This window comes from Molothrus aeneus, chromosome 5, assembly GCF_037042795.1.
Source record: "Molothrus aeneus isolate 106 chromosome 5, BPBGC_Maene_1.0, whole genome shotgun sequence".
Lineage (NCBI taxonomy): Eukaryota > Metazoa > Chordata > Aves > Passeriformes > Icteridae > Molothrus > Molothrus aeneus.
Genome location: NC_089650.1, coordinates 29,152,305 through 29,173,710, shown reverse-complemented (window position 1 = coordinate 29,173,710; position 21,406 = coordinate 29,152,305). Strand labels below are relative to the sequence as shown.

General features: G+C 35.3%; 1 protein-coding gene across 1 annotated transcript in view; it reads right to left on the bottom strand.

Moving 5' to 3' along the window:
- The window catches only part of SLC6A15 (solute carrier family 6 member 15), a 36,868-nt gene that overhangs the window by 4,627 nt on the left and 10,835 nt on the right, over positions 1 to 21,406 (bottom strand). The window contains exons 3-10 of the mRNA XM_066550278.1: positions 12,560 to 12,717; positions 11,943 to 12,069; positions 10,204 to 10,385; positions 8,837 to 8,947; positions 5,156 to 5,397; positions 4,857 to 5,049; positions 3,407 to 3,599; positions 768 to 927 (exon numbers count right to left, since the gene is read on the bottom strand). Of these exons, the coding sequence (XP_066406375.1) occupies positions 768 to 927; positions 3,407 to 3,599; positions 4,857 to 5,049; positions 5,156 to 5,397; positions 8,837 to 8,947; positions 10,204 to 10,385; positions 11,943 to 12,069; positions 12,560 to 12,717 (1,366 nt within the window). The remainder of the gene's footprint in view (positions 1 to 767; positions 928 to 3,406; positions 3,600 to 4,856; positions 5,050 to 5,155; positions 5,398 to 8,836; positions 8,948 to 10,203; positions 10,386 to 11,942; positions 12,070 to 12,559; positions 12,718 to 21,406) is intronic.

Sequence of the window (21,406 nt, the reverse complement as noted above, 5' to 3'; positions counted from 1 at the left end):
AAACATTTTAATTACTACAACATGTTATTACAGCATGTTCTGTTTAACCTGTGCAAGGCATAAGTTATTTTTGATACAAACCCTTCTATTCCTTAAGCACGGCATATACTGATCTCACTTACTAAACACATTCTGCTGATTTTAGACATAAAATTAATTCAACAAAAAAAAAGGGATTTATGGTCATTCCTCTTCATCCATCCCCAACAGGACACTTGACTTCATTGTCAGCTGCGCTGCTTTCAAGTAAGCTCTGACCCTGTTTTTGCTGTCATCTCCTCTCTCACAACTAATGCAAAGAAAAATTAATTGCTATAATGCCCCAAACTCCATTTAGTTCTTAAATTGAAACTTTTTTCTTTTTACTGCCATTAGAGCTTGCTTTGTTTCTTTCTCAGGCTGCCTGAATACTGCATTGAAATACTCATCCTCATATGTTGCTTAGACCATGGTTATTTCTGAGATCTTCTTGATGTCTTTGTTAATACAAACTCCCTATACTTTTCTATCTAGCAGCCTTTCTAAATTTCTAATTTTGTCTCTTTTGCTTCATTCTCTTGTTTTTGGACCTCTTGTTCTGATGTAGTGTATCTTGCTCCAAACCTGTTCCTAGTAACAGACTAGATTCTGGACCAGACTGTCATGCTTTCTAATTATTTGTATTCCTGTGTAAAATGCAGATGCTTCATACACTTTAATTAAAATAGTAATAATTATTGTAAAGAATGGTGTTGATATGGACAGGGAGATGCATTTCCTTCACTTACTTGTCTATTCCATAAATTCGGATGACTGCAATATTCTCCAAAATGACCACAATAAGCAGGGGCAGAGTAGCTGAGTAGTCATCAAACATTGTCACAAAATAATTTCCAGAGCGCTGCACAAAGATCAGGCCAATAAAAAATGCTACCAAGCAGCAGATGACTGGAATAAAGGACAAAAATGTGAGCTATAACTACAACAAAGTTCCACAGACAAGGAGGAAGGACCTAACGCATTATTTCATAAAAGTCAAGTCAGTAGCATTCTACTGTTTAGGGTCTCTCAATTTTAAGAATATTCATTATCCTACCTCTTTCCTACAAAACAGAGAATTATGAAATTAGAATTACTAGAGTCCCCATATGACAGCAGCCCTGATTAAGAGATTAATCAGCAGAGATTAACCAAGTGACTATTTCTCACTAAACGTAATGTAGATGCAGAGGTAAAATAAACCAGTAGGCAAAACACAACATATCATGTTAACTGGTCACCAGCTCAACTTTTGGAATTCAGAAGTGAAAAGAATTTAGAAGTGAAAATATGGGGAAAAATAATATGAAGAAGTTTCTATGATTCTAAAAAGACTATGATTCTAAAAAATACAAAGGGTGAATAGACTGCTCCTAGAAGATCATTAACGGCATAATGTTCTATTAGATCTGTCTAAATGTGTTTGTTCATTAAGCAACATTTCTGTCCCTTCTGTAGGGGCAACCCAAAATATATTTCTTGAATGGCTGATCCTGCATAATGGATCTCAATATAATTTTCTCCAACTAAATTTGTCAGCAACAGGACTTAATGCTTAAGTCAAATTTCAATATATCATGGAATCAGTTGTAGGCTGACAGCTGTAAGACTGATTCTTACAGTTTTAAGCGCTCTTTTTTTTTTTTTTTTTTCTCACAGGGAACTTAGGCTAAGGATGCATCTAAGTAGTCCAAAATAAGATGAAATTAATCTGTGTCAAAATATAAAATATCTTTACAGAATACACCCATTGCATGAATCCAAGATAATAAATTATTATTGATTATAGTACTGAATGTAAAACAATAACACTGTTTTAAATACTATGGTAGAAGTCTTGAACTACTACTATAATGTCTTTATGGACTTTCCACCACTCAGCATGAGGCATTGTTGAATGCAAAATAAATTTAAGCATTTCAGTTGGTTTCTCTGAACTCGAAGAGTTGCAAAAGTACTAACAATCCTGTAAAAGTTGAAAGTTTCTGTCTTGTAAGTACAAAATCTATTGCAGCTATAATCCTTCTTAAATACCACTAGTACTGCATGAAAAATAATCCAGATATTTCAATTTTTTCCAGTTAATTAACAGGACAGCACATCAAGTTGTAATCTTTCGAGTACAACTGAGTTTAACTAAAATCATGCATGCACACCACTTAAAAAGGTTACAAGAGAAAGACAGTTCTTGAATGTTTCTTTATCTTAATTATTTTTTTGTCTAAGAGAGTAACAAGGAATTATTGTAAAATGCTCCATTACTCCAGTGTAATGACTATAAATCATGGTACTTGCACACATACTTAGGAAGAACAGCTAATTTCTAATTGTTGTACTGGTTATTCAGCAAGAAGTTAAGACCCAATTAAAAAAAAAAAAAAAACAAACAGACCAAAAAGGGCTCAATAACTTAGGACTTCTGAAAAATCAATTTATTTATCTTTTTTTAAAAATTTGATTTTTTTACCAATCAAATATTACTTGTTATCTCAGTAAAGTAAGGAAAGCAACTGGGGAAAAAAGCAGTTACTCTGCTGCATCAGGGGTTAACTCTCATAAAATGTATTATTATTTCTGTCATAGAGTTTATTATTTTCTTCACAGAGTTAGCCAATGTTAAAGCACCATTTTTTAAAATTTGTTTTCTATCCCACCTTTTATAGGCATTGATAGGAAAGCTGAATTTGTGCATAAGACACCAAATCTCTTGCAGCTGTCCTGAAGGTTTTCAGAAACCTAACTTTCACACCTTTGCTGGTGCTTTATATAAAAAAGAGAAATCCCTACAAGTCAAGGCTACGTGAACATGCTACACCTCAAATAACTTAGGGTATTTAAGTAATAAAAAAAACCCCAAACAAGTAACTTAGGGCATTTAAGTAATAAAAAAAACCCAAACAAAACAACTAGACGGCTTGTTTAAGACTTTATAAACATTTAACAGGGAAAAATATGTTTCTCTAGAGAGTTACTGTATTGATTTTAGCATAATAAAAATTTCATTATAAATTAAGATTTCATCTGGCCTACTCAGGAATAATTTGCAGTCATTTGCAATGTATTTTCACTCTTCCCTTTTCCTTTGTTTCTCCAATGTGTGACACGGGATGGAATGGAAAGCGTTCTGAAAGAGCCCAAAAGGACTGACCATATAGAAACTTGTAACAGAAATTGAATTAAAATTTAAGTTTTAGGGTGTTTATGCTACTATAACATTCAGGATAAGGTTTTATTGGCAGATATTAATGTGCCTGTGCATGGAAGTACAGTCTGAACACAGTGATTTACTGCTCTGTAAACCTTCATGTCCAAAAAAAAAAAAAATTCATAGTGCCAAAAAAAAATTCGTTTACTGCTCTATGGAGAAAAGAATGTTTGTGTAACTCACCAGTAAGAATTTCTTTCCTGACCTTGAAGGTATCAACAATGGGCGTGATAATGCCTTCAATGGTTCCAAACATACTTCCAAGTCCCAGATTTACTAACATAAGAAAGAACATGACTGACCAGAAGGGAGAAGCAGGGAAGTGGGTCATTGCTTCTGTAAATGCAATAAAAGCTAAACCAGTTCCTTGAACTGCCTGTCAATGAGGAAAAAAAAAATTATATCATTAATTGTGAATTTATTTTTGGTTTTTTGGTAGTGTGACAGCCTGACAAGTCTGACTTTGTGCTCATATGCTGCCACTGATTAACTCTTGAAGGCAGAGAGGGAAATTGCTATCTAATACATAATTCTTCCAATTAATATTATTTACTGAAGCATGAGAATTTGTAAGCTGATTAGCATTAACACATTTCTTTCATAGAATCATAGACTATGAGGTTTGAAGGTGTCTCATGGATCATCTGGTCGAAACTTTCTTGGCAAAAGCAGTCTAAACAGGATGGTCCAGCACCCTGTCCAGCTGAATCTTAAAAATGTCCCATGATGTGGAAAGCACCACGTCCACTGAGAGATTAGTCCAAGGGCTGACTGCGCTCATTATGAAGAATTTTCCTCTCTTGTCCAATCAGAACTTCTTTCTCTCCTTCACTGATAATTTTGCATGACAGCTACTATATAGGACTGTTACAAAATACACTCTGTATTCTACAGTAAGCATGTAAAGGATTTAATTTCTATACTTTTTCAAATTTAAAGAGTGACCACAGTATAGAAAACTTAGACTTAGAAGTCTAAGTCACCAATTTTATATTTTATCTTCAGATGCTGGTGCAACTATATAGAAGTCAGTGTTTCAATCTGCAATTGCCTCTCTAAAGCTAGAAAACTATAATTTCTGTAACAGATTTGGCTTACTGTAAGATTTAAAAACAGGATGATACTCATTAAACAACTACCTAATAAGCAGATAATAATTTTTTGCTTTAGTGAAGTAGTATTTATATCTAATAATTGTATCTTAACACTAAGATACAATTATTATTAGATATAAATAAATTATATAAATATTATTATATAAATAAATCTTATTATATAAATATAAATTGAAGTCTGAGACATTGAATAGGTAACACCTCTGTTTAGTCTTTGGAAAAACCCTCATGCTCAGTTCTTCTGAAGAACAGAACAAAGCTTAAAAAATTTATCACCTCCTGAGAAGAATGCTATAATGATCAAAATATATTATAAATCAGTGAAGACTATAGTAAGACATCAGACCTTAAAGTCCTCAAGTGAGCTGGAATGCAACCATGTTTCCATCCAGGTCTTTATAGGTGCATGGCTCACAGGTACACTGTACTGACTCTCCATGTAGGTACACGTCACAGCTTACTTAAGGCTTACAAACATTCATCTCTTCCTAATCTCTGTATTCAAGACTTAATCTCACCTTGCCAAGTTCAGCTTCAATTTGACAGGATTTCAGACCAAGAGAATCAAACTGTTCTTCTTTGACTTTCTGTATAATGTCATAAACTAAATTGTAATCTTCTGCTGTAATGCTTGAGAAATTGATATGATGTGGGATCATATCTTGGCTGAGATTGCCCATTTTCAGAAGTTTTAAAATCTTCTCTGAATTTCTGTAAAACACAATAGAACAGAGAGAACAAACTCAGTGGTCTGTGTTAATTCATAAATGAAATAAACTGTAAAAATAATTTTAAAAAAAGAAATGGATATTCATACTGGGTAACACATTTTTCATTTATGATATTGGCTTTGAAGCCCAGAACTGCAAACACCACCAAAGTTGCCAGGACAGAAGTGAAAAAATTGATGAAGGACACCAGTACAGCATCAAAATGGCAGTTGTTGTCTCTCTTGTTGTAGCTTGAAAAGGCAATGACTCCACCAAATCCAAGCCCTAAGGCAAAGAACACCTGAGTAGCAGCTTCTCTCCAGACCTTGGGCTCCAGCATTTTTTCAAGCTGTTTGAAATTAGATATAATATATGTCAGCTATAAAATGCATTTCTATGATATGAAAAAAACAACAGAATAAACACTACATCATAAAAATGCTAATACTCCACTACAACCGTATTTTCATTATGATAAAATGAAAGCTGAATGCAGCCCCTGAAGCTGGCAAACTTAAGGGCCAGAATTTCTACTTATTTTATATTATCTAAACATTGAGGAGAAACATGCTATACATATGTTCCAAACAACAAGACACTACTGGAGCTATCTAACTGAAATATCAGCTAGTTATACTGAGAAATAAGAGAAGGTTTTTTTTTACAATACTTTTTTATTTACAGTATATGTACTGACTTCTGTTAGACTTAAGATGTATTTTAGATTGATCAACCCTTTTAAGAAATGCAATGAGTATGATTAAAGTTGCCTTGCTGTCACTTTTCAAATGAACAAAAAGAAGGTGAACATGAGATACACATGCTTATATGGAATTCTATTACATGAAAATAAGTAAAACAAAACGAAATACATGAAATGAACACTTGCCGCCACAAGCTGTATAGTGCCTGAGTCAAATCTCTTAAGTCAGATGCCTTGAACTTCAACCCTTTGTTAAATGGGTCATGTATTACAGGGGCAACTAAGTCTTTTATAAAAAAAATTATCAGTATTGCTCACTCAGATCAACTGCATTGCTCAAAAAAAAAAACCCACTTTTTTACAAAGTTATGAGTCATCATCTATCTCAAATTCTTTTAGATACTGATTCACAAAAAAGAATTAAAGAAAAACATGTCAAATTTAAACATCAGATTTGCTCAAGCTGAATCAGGGCCTCTATTAATGCAAGTGACTTTTATTTTCTTTAAGCCCTACGTTTATTCATAGAAATAAAACTGAAAAGCATCAGCATAGATGCCAGAATTATCAGACTGACTGTCTTACTCTGAGGAGAAAGAAATCTGCTATTGTTACAACATTTTGGATAAAATGTCTGTTTCCCACGGAGATATAATATTTATTATAGATAAGCAGCAGAAAACTTCTTTTATTCACTTATATATAGCTGAAATACAATAAAATTGGGAAAAGGTGTTTATGACAATAAACATATTCCTGACTTACAATTTAGATTATAAATACAATGCACAAGTGGCTACTGCACGTAGTTCTAACTCAGGCACTGTCATGCCAGAGCTTTCCCACCAGAGGGAGAGCAAGGAACACTCTTAACTGTAACAAATCTCTAATTGCTTGAAATACCAAAACCCTACTCACTTCCTATAATATATCCTTTGGTACCATCAGAAGTAGTGTGTTTTTGGATACATGTAGCCCAAACTTCCAAAATTAACTCTAGACTGATTTGCTATTAGGTATTGTATGTGAAATTTTGGAGTCTCTGTACTTCAGTTTCATATAATCCCACATAATCCCTAACTGCAGTAGTTAAGTGGGCTTTTCACATACCTTTCTTTAAGTTTTCCATGAATTTTCTTATTTAGAATTTCTGCTTTGTTTAACAGCCATGCCAAACAGAGAAATTCTTCCCTTCTGCATTAGTCTTGCACTCTCACACCTGCACCAATGTGTGCCAATCCTCTCCCACTGATGGGAATTTGCTGCAATCGCCTGTGCTCAAAAGATGGCCATTTGTTCAGCTAATTGGGCCAAAAAGATGCTTCTCCCTCTCACATCTATCTACCTGGATAATTTTCATGCTAGATTGGTTTAGCATTCCTTTTTAGAGCCTGGGTGCCCAAATAAAGTGTTGTTAGCACAGTGGAGTGAATGAAACAACAGGTGTGGGACTCTGAATTTCTTCAAGTAGTCTCCTATGAACCTACAGTCCAAATTAGTGCTAAAGTACAAAAAAAAATTATAATGGAAATATTTTGTAAGGTTTATATTCACATATAATACATATCACATACAGGCCTCCTATCTTCAAATTTAAACCACAACCTAAATTTTGATACAAAACTGGAAACTGTGAGAAGAAATTAAGAACCATTTTTCTTTTTATATCATTTAAATGAACAGTTGAAACATTTGTATAATTAAGTATAATGTAACCGTAAAGTAAACACCAGCTGCAACTTTTTTTTTAAGTGTAACTCATGAAGCAGTGAATGCTGAAGAGGTGTTGATATCCAAGGGCAGTTTGTGTATTTATTTTCCCTCAGTATCTAGTGGTACTTCTCCAAAGGAAGTATTAACACCGTGGTTGAGAAACCAAATTATATCTTATAAAGGTCTGTATTTCACCTTCACTTTAGACTTTCTCTCATAAGTAGGCATTACATTTCTCTCTTCCTCAGGTTTCTCAAATTTGCCTGAGCAGCCTGCAAGTTTCTGCACAAGCATGACTCTCTAAAGTGATGACAGTGAGTGAAGTGGAACATGACTGCATCAACGTGAGAGACAACAAAGGTCATTTTTATAGAATGACAGTTCTCCAGACTCAAAACACCTGGAATCAAAACAACTGACAACACCCTGTCATCTGGCATTAGCCACTATGTGCATTGATTTTGATTAACTTATTATTTAGCTTTCATTTTTGAAATAATAGTCCTGTTTTTCTCAGCTGTATTGTGAAGTGGACTAGTTAGAAAGTCCATTTCACAATACAATATGAAGCCCAGACTTATTCATTCCTGAGTATGGCTCTGACTATTCAAACATGCTGTTCCTGTAGTATAGATGTAGTTGCAAGCATTTGAGGTAAGTGTGGGTAGTATTTAGATCTTCAAGGTAAACAGTGATTCATAACATTCCTTATCACCTCCATAGTTAGAAAACCTAAAGCTGTGTAAGGCACGTTCCTGGCAAAAATATTGGCAGTAAAAAAAAATATGCTTAGAACTGCTGCTGTCTTGGCAAGTCATAAGAAAATTGATAAGGAAAGCTGAGGGGCAAGTACTTACACTACTTCACTATTAAATACAGGTCACCTGTACTTTGGGCTACTATGTAAACAGCTTTAAGTTTTTTCTAAAAAGGAGGGGAAAAAACCACTCTTTTCCAAAAGGGATAAGTTAATTATTCATGCCATGATAAAAGTGCAAAGTAAAGCACTGACAACCCAGAACTAGACATTTCAATATTAGAAAATGGCAAACTTCTCTTTTCAGTATTTAAAGCTCTCTAAACTTCCTGAATCCTCTAAATTGCACTCTCAGATGTTTATCTTTGTAGGGATGTATAGCTCTGGGAGCCCTCACTTAAGAGAGGTAACTCTACAGACCCTTGGAACACCTAGAGCCTTTGGACTTTAGGGCTTGGTATTGTGCCACTGAGATCAACAAAAATTTTGCAATTTAAGCAAACAGAAATACAGCCAAATGTTCTATGAGAACAATAAGCTTAAATGAGAGCATTCATAAATGGTCATGTTTCCACTGAAACTTTAATACCCTGCAAACAGAAATTAAGTACATACCTTAGGGGTGAACATGTGACGAATTCCATCCACTGACCCATTAAGGAGCAGTCCTCTGATCAGAAAGCATAAAAGTACCACATATGGAAAAAGGGAACTAAAATACATGATCTGAAATACAAGAAGGCAAGGAAAAAATGTAACATGACATTTAACATGGAGTTTCTTTTCAATATGTTCATTCACTGCACAGTATCCTTTGGATATATGACTGAATTGATGATCATATGGTCTAAGAAATAAGCAGAACACTTCCCCTTCCTCTAGTCTCTGCAGAAGAAAGCAAAATCACATGATTGTAAAAAGAAATTAAATTCTGCACTGTACAAAAACAATACAACTGCCTGATGTATTTATCACTAACCGATAAAGAACCTCTGGACTTCCAGGGAAATTCAGTATTAATTCAATGAGATGAAAACAAAGACAGAAGTAAACTGTTGCAGAAATGCTTCTCTTTACAAAAGCACTTTGACTGGATATGGCAAAGGTATGCAGCATGAATAGAAACTAATTTTGTCTTCAGAGGGAAAGGGGACAAGAATCAATAGAAAGTACATAACCAATGAATTCAATCACATGCTTACTGTCAAAACAACAAAAAATAGTAATCAAATCTGATATTTCATTTCCCATGACAGAAAAGAAAATTTATTCTGTAAAGCTTAGTAAAATGATTCTCTAGTTAAACATGCTACTTATTTCTTTAACTGAAATGCCCCAAGAAGGTCACAGAAATCAGTCAGTGCCATGTCAGTGCCAAACTTTTTAATAGCAAAGAATTTTGCTATTGGGACAAATTGTTTTCCCTCTGAAAATTCCACCGAGATCAACAGATCTAGTAAATCTTTCACCAGCAAATCCAGCTGGCTGCATGCAAAGGAAAGAAGACAAGTTACCAGTACTCAGATGCAAAGGGATGGTAAATCATTAGTCAAAAGAAACAATCCAGAATCCTGGAAAGCTGCTGTGTTAATGCCAGAAGCATGCATATGTGAATGCACTGCAGTCATATGGTGAGTACACATGGAAATTTATTTCCTTAGACACTCAAAACACAGAGACTTATGCTGCACAATAAAGCTGAGGTACAGTTACAAGCAACATCTATGCTGATGAGAAGCAAAATGATTCTTCTTCAGATCTGAAGTCCCACTAAATAACTTCCATTTCCAATAAAACTGATAGAATTTTAATGCTTAACTACTAATATTCTTCTATTTGAGATTATACAAATGCAGGAGTGGGTCAAAGCACTTAACCTGCTCCTACAGATTTCATCAGAGTAAACAGACAGTGTGATGAACAGAAATGTCCTGAAATGCCTCAAAATTAAACAAAGTCATGCAGGTAAACAGTATACTCACTTTGCCTGAAGACTGAATGCCTTTGATCATGGCTAAGCATACCATGACCCAAGCAGCCAGCAAGCAGATAGTCATCTTCCAATTTAAACCCCCACTTTCTGACAAAGAGCTGGAAATATTCAGTGCTTCCCTGTACCAGTAATAAGTGGTGGCAGAACTTTTTTCACACTCAGGCTCCACAACTGTCAAAGAGATGGTAGCAAGTAAAGAAAGGGTTCGGGAGAGATATTTCATAACAGTGTTCTATCACTTCTTAATATTTCTAATTGTGCCATCATCATTTATTAAAAAGCTAAACTCAAAAAACAGTGTTAAGACATTGTCTAAAAGAAAAAGTGACTGCTATCAGTGAAAGCTTCTGGGTATATGTTTTAAAACACTCTTTTGGGACAATGTATTCCTCTGCGTTATGGTTAAACTTACTCCAAGGCAGAATTTATTTCTCACTTCAGAACTAAACAGTAGGCAGGCTTAGATGAAGACATATATTCCATTTATCACAAATAAAATTACATTATCTGCATATGATACTATGAATTATGTACTATGAAAACTACCTCTCTGCAATGAACACAAACTTGAAGACATATGGAAAATGAATTGTGTCTCCTTTGATATGACACTCAAATAAACAGGGACTTAACTACCATTATAAACAATAAAATATCTATTATTTTATTGATGATACCAAAGTAATGAGAAAAGGAGAAAAGAAAATAAGTGGTTCCTACACAGATATATTTCATGAAAGTTGCTATGTATATTCCAGAAGTGATTCTTTGAATCATACTGTAATTCTGTTATAGTCATGTTACTAAACAGTTTAAGAAACTGTGTCTATCTAGACACGTAATACATAAACAGAAAGATTTCTTCAGAGAAAATATTTACTTAATAATCTTTATAAATTATTTATACCTAACAATCAAACCATACATGTATGCATGTCCTGAGTCAAGATAATTAATGGAAAAAAAGGGGGAAATACACTCTTTTTAACCTAACCTAACAGAGATGACAGATCTTCACTGAAATAACCTATTAAAATGGTAAGATGTTATCAAATATAGTAGTTTTCTTTTTTTAAGCTTAGTTCAGATGGCTTCTGCTCAACTTAGGCTGATACGCTGTGTCTTAATATTTAAGAAGGATAAGAGTACATAAACAACCACTGCTGCTCAATTAATGGGCAGTAGCTTGTGGAATACATTCAGTTTGACTGTCAACATTTACAAGTACTATTTCTGAATAATAACTGAAGCAAACAACTCTGGAAAGGACAGTACAAAAAGGTAGAACTTTTCAAACATCCCTGGTTGTTCTTTATTCAAGTGGTATATAAACCCACAAAAGATAATTAAAGAAAATTTAGAATCTGAAAAAAAAGGAAAAGAAGAAATAATTCATATTTCAATAGCAATAAAAATACAAAATATCTACTGTTATAAGATAACCAAACCCAAAGGACAAGGAACTTTTCATGCTGTTATAGAATATGTCTTTTAAGAGATTATCTCATTACAGCAAAACTCAAAGGACTCATTATCTCATTTCTATTTACAAAGAAATTTAATTTACATAGAAAACAGTGCTCTTATAGGACACTTAAAAACAACAAATAGAACACTTTTGCACACAAATATCTTCTTAAATTGTAGTTTTTCTCCTTTTTGTTTGAAAACCTCAAGTTTTATATACTTTATATGATTTTTAAGAACCTCATGTTAATACAGACTTACAGGTATGAGATGCATTTTTAACTAAAGGACATTGGTCCCACGGTAATGGATGCTGAAAAGACTGTGAAAAGTAAAACAGGCTCCATCCAATAATGACATTGTAGTACAGGGCCACAAAGAAGCATACCTAGTAAGAAGGAAAAAAAACCAACCAAAAAGTTACATTTATGAAGCAAATAAAATAATGACTGCTGAACTTCTGCATATCTCTGTACATCAGTCAATGAACCTAATTAACTAAATTTAGTTTTAGTCAACTAAATCAGAAGAAGAGAAGGACTTGTCCCCTTAAAGTACCTGACATTTTCTAAATTTTCACTTTTCTCCATATTTATTTATTTACATTACACGTATACTGTTACAGGCATTTTTCCTCCAGAAGGGTACTCTGTTCCACAGTTCCTAATTTCAAAAGAATCACAGAATACAAGTTCATTGACTTAACAGACCTATATATGTCAAGAGTTTAAATGGCTTGATTCGAGTTCTAAGATCTTCAAAAACACTGAAAACTGGCCTTGATGCCCAGCTATAAATCAATGGGCTCTCCCTGCAGCAAAACAGGAAGTCTAAATCATAACATCTGAAAGCAAACAACACAGTGTTAAAAAACTTACTACGCAGCTTGCAAATCCAATCCCTCCAAGTTTGGGGCTGATATAATTCCACACACCAATACTCCCTCGACGGATCCTCTGCCCCACAGCAAGCTCCAAGAAAAAGAGTGGAATCCCTATTATCAGTAGCAAGATTAAGTATGGCACAAGATAGGCACCTATGAGGGGAACAAAGAATAAATCAGAGTAAATGGAAGAAGAGTCAGAACTTGACAGAACAAATGTGAAAATTTCTAACAGCTTCAAATTTTGATTAGTGTCCTTCATTGCAAAGCTTTTTTGATCACATGCAAGAATAATTTTAGCTGAACCTCAGTCATAAGTCTCGTAAGATATCAAAATCCCAAAGACACCTAATCTATAAAGCACTGTAACATGTTTGAGGCAAGCCTTTCTGCAAGTGAGATATTACTGAAATGAGTTATTTGTTTGAAACATTGGACATTCAATCAAACTTTTTAGAGATACAGAATCATCAGGAGCTAAATCAGCATTTCTTAGAAAACCTTAGAGCTTGACTTGTAACAGAGCAGCAAGACTGAATATAAAGGAAATATAGAAAACACTCTGTACACAACGTTCTGAGTGAGCTTCAATCATAAGAAGTTTCAGAAGATATCTCTTGATTTCTCCATTTCTCAGATGCTCAAAAAGGGGATTTCATATTGTACATAATAATGATGCTACCCAGCTAAGCAAGAAAACTTATTTATCAGCCTGTTGCCACAAGGCTCCAGACAGAAAACAGAAACATGAGGTGGAAGCGAAATGGAGTATTGTAGAGCTGTATCTTCCAGTACTCACCAACTCTCTTCTTCAAGTCATATTTGAAAATGCAACTGTAACTTCACCTTTACATAAACATATATATAAAAAGCAATTCCTCTTTTTTAAGGTCTTATTCCCAGGAACTGATCATACACAATTCTAACTTAAGGATGCATCTCCATTTATTTCAGGAAGCCTGAATACAAGCAAATATATTCATACACTAAGCACACTGACAAGTTCCAAGCCTAACTTCCTCCTTGGTGTTGTGGAGTATTTAGTACCAGCGCTAGTAAAACATGCAGGCATCAGCATAAGCAACATGGCACCTGACTTTGTGTGGCTCTTACACTGCAATATAGACCACTGTGCTGGACAACTAACTCAAAGGCCTTAAAACTTCTGTTTGAAACCATTATAAGGCTAAGGGAAAACCTTTGAGAGGTGCAGACTGCAGCGTGTTGAAGCAAGCTACAAAGCAAAGATCGAAAGACCTCAGAAGCTTAGATTCAGAGCTGCTAACTTGTATAATCAATGTCTTCATCCTGTGATGAAAGAGAAGCTGAGCAAAGTTCAGAAACCATTTTGGCATTTATCCTCAACTCCAGCTAAGTCCTACTTCAAGTTCCCTCATCCAGGGTCAACTTTCTAGGGCTTTTTTAGGAATCTATCAAAATGCACTGGCATTTTCATACCCTTAGTGGGCAATTTATCTCATGCAATACAGTTTATGTTAGAAAAGCTAAACCTTCCTAGGATGTGCAGGAGGTCTCAGATGTTCTGGTAGCATTCATTCCCATTTAGGTCAACTTACTATTTTGCTCCTCACAAAGTACACACTAACTGGACACCCCCTTCCATTACAAAGATCTCATAAAGATATTAATTATGGATTAACTGCAGTCTTGAGTTCAAAACTAGGGGGGAAAAAGGAAGAAATAAAATCTGAGAAAAATAGGAGCCCTGACATAAGATGTTGACCACCTGGAATGAGTCCACAGGCACCAAGCTGGTCACAGGACAGCAAAACAGACCTGGGAAAGTTGGGGTTATTCAGTTCTGGAAAAGAGAAGGTTCTGGAGAGACCTACCAGAACCTTATAGCAGTACTAAAGGGGACCTACAAGAAAGCTAGAGACCTTTAATAAGGACTTGTAGTGACAGGATAAGAAGGAAGGGCCTTTAGATGAAGGAGGGTAGATTCAGATTAGATATTAGGAAGAAATTCTTTACTATAAGGTTGATTAGGCACTGGCTGCCCACAGGTTGCCCAGGGAGGTTTTGAACTCCCCATCCCCAGAACTGTTCAAGGCCAATTCGATGGGGTTTTGAGTAACCTGGTCAAGGGAAAGGTTCCTTGCCTATGGCAGGGCAGTTTGAACTAGAAGATCTTTAAGGTCCCTTCCAAACCAAACAATTCTATGATTCTATGAAAAACCACTGTCGCGCCAGACAAAGAATATTGGTCTCATATACCTCACAGTCTATGTTATCACAGGCTATGTTATTAACATAGCCTCACAGGCTATGTTATCCATGAACTCCATGATAATATGCTATGCAATGATACTGTCTGACAGTGTCTACTGAAGCATTGTTTTTACTGAGGTAGCAGCTACATTCATATTCAGTACTTTGGTGTCTCTTGCAGTTCGTCTTCTATGTGCACATAATGGAAAGAATGCAAAGGACTTACTTGCTATTAAGAAAAGAGACAGAAAAAAATAAATATGAGGAAAGCTGAGGAACAGAGCAACAGCCACATTCAAAATGAGGGGGACTATCTGCCTTAGAAACGTATGACACAGAAACAATTAAATACCCCTGAGTGACTCTCAAAATTTCTGCAACACAGAATTTACATTGTAAGTGAGAAGCTTTGGCATCACTGTCTTTAAAAAATCTGCTTATACAATTCATTGAAAGCCAACAGTACACAGGTGTTTTATCATATAATGCTATTGTAAATTATACCTTAGATCTTAATTAGACAGATGTGCCATAATTGAGCAGAGACAAACCTATACAGCTCAAAAAAATTGGGGCCTAGTGACTTACCCTGTATCCCACTGGATGACTGTACTAGAGCAGGAACTGAACCCAGCTCTTCAGTGTCCCAGTCCACAACCTTAATCACAAGGCTGCAAAGTTAAGCACACGTTTAAAGACTGGGCTGATGTGGGTGTTTTATGGTGCAGTATCAAATGTTAATTGCAAGATTTATCAGTTAGACTCTACTAAATGAGTTCAATAAATGTGGTGTTAAATCCACATTACATTAGACATGGCAGCTCTGGAATTCAGTGGGTAGCCAAACAGCAGAGTTCACCTCTATACTGCTAGGTTTGTGCAAAGCACCTGAAGTGCTGGTTCTTCTGATTATTCAAACCTCCTGAGCTTCCTTCTGATCTTGTTCTTCTCGCCAAAATGGACACAATGGAAAATTGTGCACATGTGAGTTTCAGTACAATAGAGCTTGGATATAGCTGGATTATACAGTTGTATCACAGCTGCAGAGGGCTTCTATGCCCCATAGTCAATAGGAAACCACAGCATCTCTGGGCAAGTATTTTGCTGAAGTCTTCCCTTGAAGCTAGACATATTTTAAAAAACTCTAAGACATCCTAATTTCATCCTAAAAAAGAATCACTACAGAAACATCCCAGCATGTCTCTGGCCTGTGCATGAAAACATGGGACCTTGCAGTTATAACACTGGACAAGGACCATTCTAATTTGAATTTGAGTAATAAATTGGCCTTGAACAACATCCTACAGTCAGTTGTCTGCTACCCCTATCAGCTAAGCTGCCTTCTGAATATTACAATTCTGTGTAGTTCAGAATCCCCAGGTCTCCATTCTACACTTACAAAATTATTCAACTGTGAAGTCACTTTTGTTTTTGCCTGTTGTGATCTTAAACATTGGCTTCCATATTAAAAAAAAAATCATCTCAATAAGGAAAAAAACCCCTCATCCTTCTTTACTAGAATGAATGACAAAGATATAAGAGATTTCAAGAAGATTTCATGATTGTTAAAACTGTGCACTACTTTGATTTCCTTATTTTTTTTATTTAATCAAGCACCAGAATGGGCTATCTGGTAAACTGTCTTTCTTGAGATTACCATAAGGACTGCATTTGGCAATATTATTGACAGAAGCGGAATAATGACCTTGGTTTTGATCTAAGCTCTTAAAAATGCTCCAAAAAATCATAAAATTACATGATTCATTAGTGATTAAAGAGTTAGAAAATACTTTCAAAGCAGTAACCCAAGGCAACATAACCATTACCACCTTGATACTACAGATGAATTTTCTTCACCTAGCAATTCTTGCTGTAACCTGAAAAACTTATTAACTTTCCACATTCGTTTCAGCTGCTGCTGTGCTAGATTTTAATTAAGTGTCTGGTATCTGATTTAATTCTTATTCAATCAAGGTAGTTTACTACTGTCTTGAAGAGTGATCCCAGCTCTTATCGCTTACTAGACACTTTCGAACAGAATGCAAGCAAGAAGCTGACATTCAGATGAGGATATGCTGATTTTCAATGTCAAATACTTAAATTTTTGAAGTTATGACAAGTGAGCAATAAAACACTTTAAATTACCGGTACACTAAGCTTCAGTAAGTAAATTTACCTCTACAAAATGGAATCTGCTTTTGTCAGGAAAACTCCGATAAATGGTTCTACGTTTTATCTGCAGGTTTTTATCTGTATCCTGAGATATCATAGTCTTCCTGTCACTAGTTTCAGTTTCAGAATGTTCAGGTGTGCCTGTTTACAGAACTGTGTTTAAAGGGTGAGCATCACCTTAGCCAAATCGCCTCAATGAAGAATTACACTTGCAAAATAGAAACACGACATTTTCAGTACACCAAAGTACAACTAAATTTTGAGTCTGATAATACTGAACTCAAAAAGATTATACTGTAGTTACCAGTGAACTCAAGGCACTGAATATAAATTACTGATCCAAAGCTACATAATAAAGCCTCTGAATCCCTACTTGAGTGTTGGAGTACAAGGGAATATTTGCTTTGCTCCCATTTCTCTTTCATTAGTTGCTTGCTTCCAAGAGCACTGCAGAGGAAAAGTACAACTGCCGTGCTTTTTCATTAGACCACAGAACTTTAATGTCAATCTGTCGGTGTTTCAGTAAAAAATTCAGACTAATTAACTGTAAAAACTCACAATGTGACTCTACCCAAGTCAATCTTTTCAAAACATAATGACAGCATCATCTGCTACCATTTTTCCTATTTTGCTTACAACTTTTATCTATAATTGTTTCGTTCTTTTGACTTTTTACATCACAGAGATATTAAAAAAGACTTACCTTAAAAAAAAGGAAAAGGAAAAAATAAGAAAAATTAAGTTAATGCTCACAAAAATGCAACACAAAATCTTTGGACATGTAGTATCTTGGAGACTCCTCACTTTTCTTCAACACTTAGTCATTTTAGCAGAATAGCTAATGTATTTTGCATTTGTTACTTCTAATTATGTAACAGTATCATTATACATCTGCTAATCCTACAAGGAAAAGACAACCAAACAGAAGAAACTTTAAATATTTTCTTTGTTTGAAAATAGTGAAAAGTGTGTTATCTCCTCCAGATGACAGTTAGGAGCAGCAGGAAATTGTAAATCTAGTTTGTCACTATTTATGAGCATCTTGGCAAGACTGGGTAGACTTGAGCAGTTCATTTTTAAGGCTATCAAGCACAGGAAGCTGAGGCAGCTCTGAACCTATGTTATGCTAACAGAGGTTATGAAATTGCTATATAGGAACTGTGCTTATCTGAACGAACACACATATTCACCTTCATGGAGTAAAGGAGGAATAAACAAATCCTACAGAGCAAAAATGAAACTGAGCATACTCAGCTCCAGCATAAATTGTGTTTATCAAGAATGAAACAGCTTTTTTATCTGTTAGGCTGCAAAGAGTGGAAGAGGTGCCCTAAGTGCCAGATGAAGTCGGGGCATTGTCTGCCTGGGATAAGAAGGGCCTGTGGTGAGGACAGAGAGATCCATAGTCAGTTCTCAAAACTTTACTGAACATCTTCAGCCCCTATTTCACAGAGCCTAAAACTCCTTTGCGCCCTCCCTCTCAAAGTCAGGAAAACCAGCACCCCTGGAGTGCTCTTAGCTGCTCCCAGACTCTTTTTTCCACTCGATACATTTGGCATTACAGTTACATCCCCAGAGGGGATCCAAGTATCTCCCAGCTGTATACCAGCCTTTTCTCTCACCTCTCCCAACAAACATTTTTCTGGGAATAAGACAAGAGTGAAAGTCAGCAAAGAGCTTCCCAGTCTAGTTTTAACTTAGTTAACTACAAAAAATACCAGGTAATACTCTAAATATTTATGAGCTGCTATGAATTAAAGCAATGGGAGCAAGCGTCAAATAATCATAAGAAATAAACTGAAGGAAGTTGGTTTGGTAAAACAGACCAGACCCAGAAACAGAGATTGCAAACATATCTACAGACATCTAAATTCTCACTGCAGCATAGTGCTACTCAAGTTACTTTTAAAGATGGTACCACAGGTATCTCACTGAAGCAGTAGAGAGCTCTGACATTAGGAGTGCCACTGTACCACGGGCCACAGCCATAAACAAACTAGATCTCTACTGAAAACAGGGTGGGAAACACACAAATTTTTTTCCACAAAATTCTTGAATAACATATATCTATGTGGGCTAACCTTGCTGTGTCTTATCTATCTTTATTTTGCTGCTCTTGTTACAGAAGTTAAAAAAAAAATAAAAATTGAGATTATGTCAGTTAGGATTTGCCTTTTCTTTTACTGGTGGCTTTAGGGTTGTAAGAAGGCTGTGAAGGAAAATAATAAGTAACTATGGTTTTTACTTCTTTTTGGTTAAATTGGAACTGGATCTATTGGTTTACTACTTTTTAATATACTTCGTTCCCCTCACATGGTATTTTCCAGATATAAGTTCCTTAAACACAGGGAAGAAAATGAAGGTCTAAACTGAAGGTAGAGATTAATATACACTAGGGAAAGTTTATCTTATACCAAGAGACTTCAACAGGTATTTATCAGCTTTATCAGCAGAAGATTACAGAACAGTTCTGACACTGATGTTTGCATGGGTTACATAAAACCACTCCAATTTGACCTAGGAAATTTATGTGAAATATTATGTGTAGCAGAAAACAGAACCTCATACAAAACGTGTGTGGGTTTTCTTACCATGTGCTGGAAGTTTTCACTCCCTCCCCCTATTCTTCTATGCACTTGTGACAATTATCTGTCCATCTGCACACACATACAGGCACCAATGTACTTTACATATTTCCAAGTTTTGTGCCACCTTCTCCATCTTACATTATGATTAACTTGAAAACCAAGTAAGCTTCAGCTCTAATGATAAATTCCTTTTCTCTGTTGCTCAGAAGGCTGCCATTTGCTAAAATGGTGCGAAATTATTGTTAAAAGCCAAATGCACTCTTGTCTCAGCATGTGCAGAAAGCACTGTATCTCCATAGACTACGCTATGCATCCAATTTCCTGCAATCACAGCACAGGAGAAAACACTTAACTACAATCTCAAGTGGCATCGTAGTTACTTTTTCAAATTTGATTAATAAAGTGTCATAATCCTTGAAGAATGGCTAGTTTACTGTTTTAGGGGTTTTGTTGTGGTTTTTTTTTTTGTTTTCTTTTCCTGAAAGGTGAAATTATTAACTAAATTTATTTATATTTGACCAGAATTAAATTTACCCTCCCGGACAGAGTAACTTCAAAAGCACCTGAAGGCATGAAACCAACAGCCCAAGGAACACACCAATGGATCCCTTCTCTTGGTTCAAAGGAGAATCCAACTGGCTTGCAAAATTCCTGACTACATTAGACACAGACTTTCAAAGGGACACAACTTCACTAAATAAATTGCTGTAGTCCATTGTCCCTGAGACTACATCTTGACACCATACTTTAAATCAATCATTTAATGACTTTCTCTCCAGAATAAGAGAAAAAACAAAACTTAAATGATAGCAAAAAAACCCCAACAAACTACTGATATGAAAGGATTTAACTTTATCCTGAAGATAGAGTATTTAAAAGCATAAACTTAATTTTTAGTCCTTGAATTGAGAGAAAACAAATAAAGAATTACACTTTTATCATATTCTAAGCTCATTTCTATACTCCTCAATTACATCAGTTGTATCATTCAGCTTTTAAAAAAGCAGCAGGAGTAGAATGTTATTCTTCATTTTCTGTACACATTCACTTTCTGTATCACAAAAAGTGACAGGTTTGTTTTGAATTCAGCTTAACAATCAGCTGCAATAGAGTGTGCATTAATGTAGTATATTTGGCTATGGCATAGCATTGCATGAAATACTAATCCTGCATTCATAGAGGAAGGAAAGTCTCCAGCCTCATACTTCAAACTGCATTCAAGACCACAGATGGTCAACTAAGAAACAGCTTGATGCCATTGTTTTAAGTGAAAGGTATGTTATTTACAAAAACAGTAAACTGTCTAACAGCACAAAAACAGATCATCAGTAAAAAAACAAAACAAAAACCCTACTTTTTCCCTCTCAGAGTATTCTGAAGTTCTTGCCAGAAGTAAATCATGATCAAACAGCCAGGAGTTAAAAGCAATTAGAAAGTACAGCTGTGAAACTAAGTACCACTAAATACTAAATGATAAATGCTGCTTTGGTCTTTAAAGTGGATGTAGTTTTAATGTCTTGATTTATTGTCAAATTATTACAAAGAACACTTAAGCACAATAACCAGGTCCTAAACAATGCAACCCTCCATAATTATGTGTTATGGGTAGCCACTGGTTTGAGCAGTAGCTAAGGTTGTATCAAGAGCTTTCTACCCTAAAATGAGGAAATGGCATCTTGGAAGGATCTGCTTCTTACATTAACAAATGCCTCTTTCTAAATAAAGAGAATGCAGGTTTTTCCTCATAGGCTTTGGCAAAAACTGAAAGAAAAACTTGACGTGTTGGAGCAGGTTTGACTGTGGCTCTATCTGCTAACTTTGAAATCTGAAAGGTCAGCATCATCATCTAG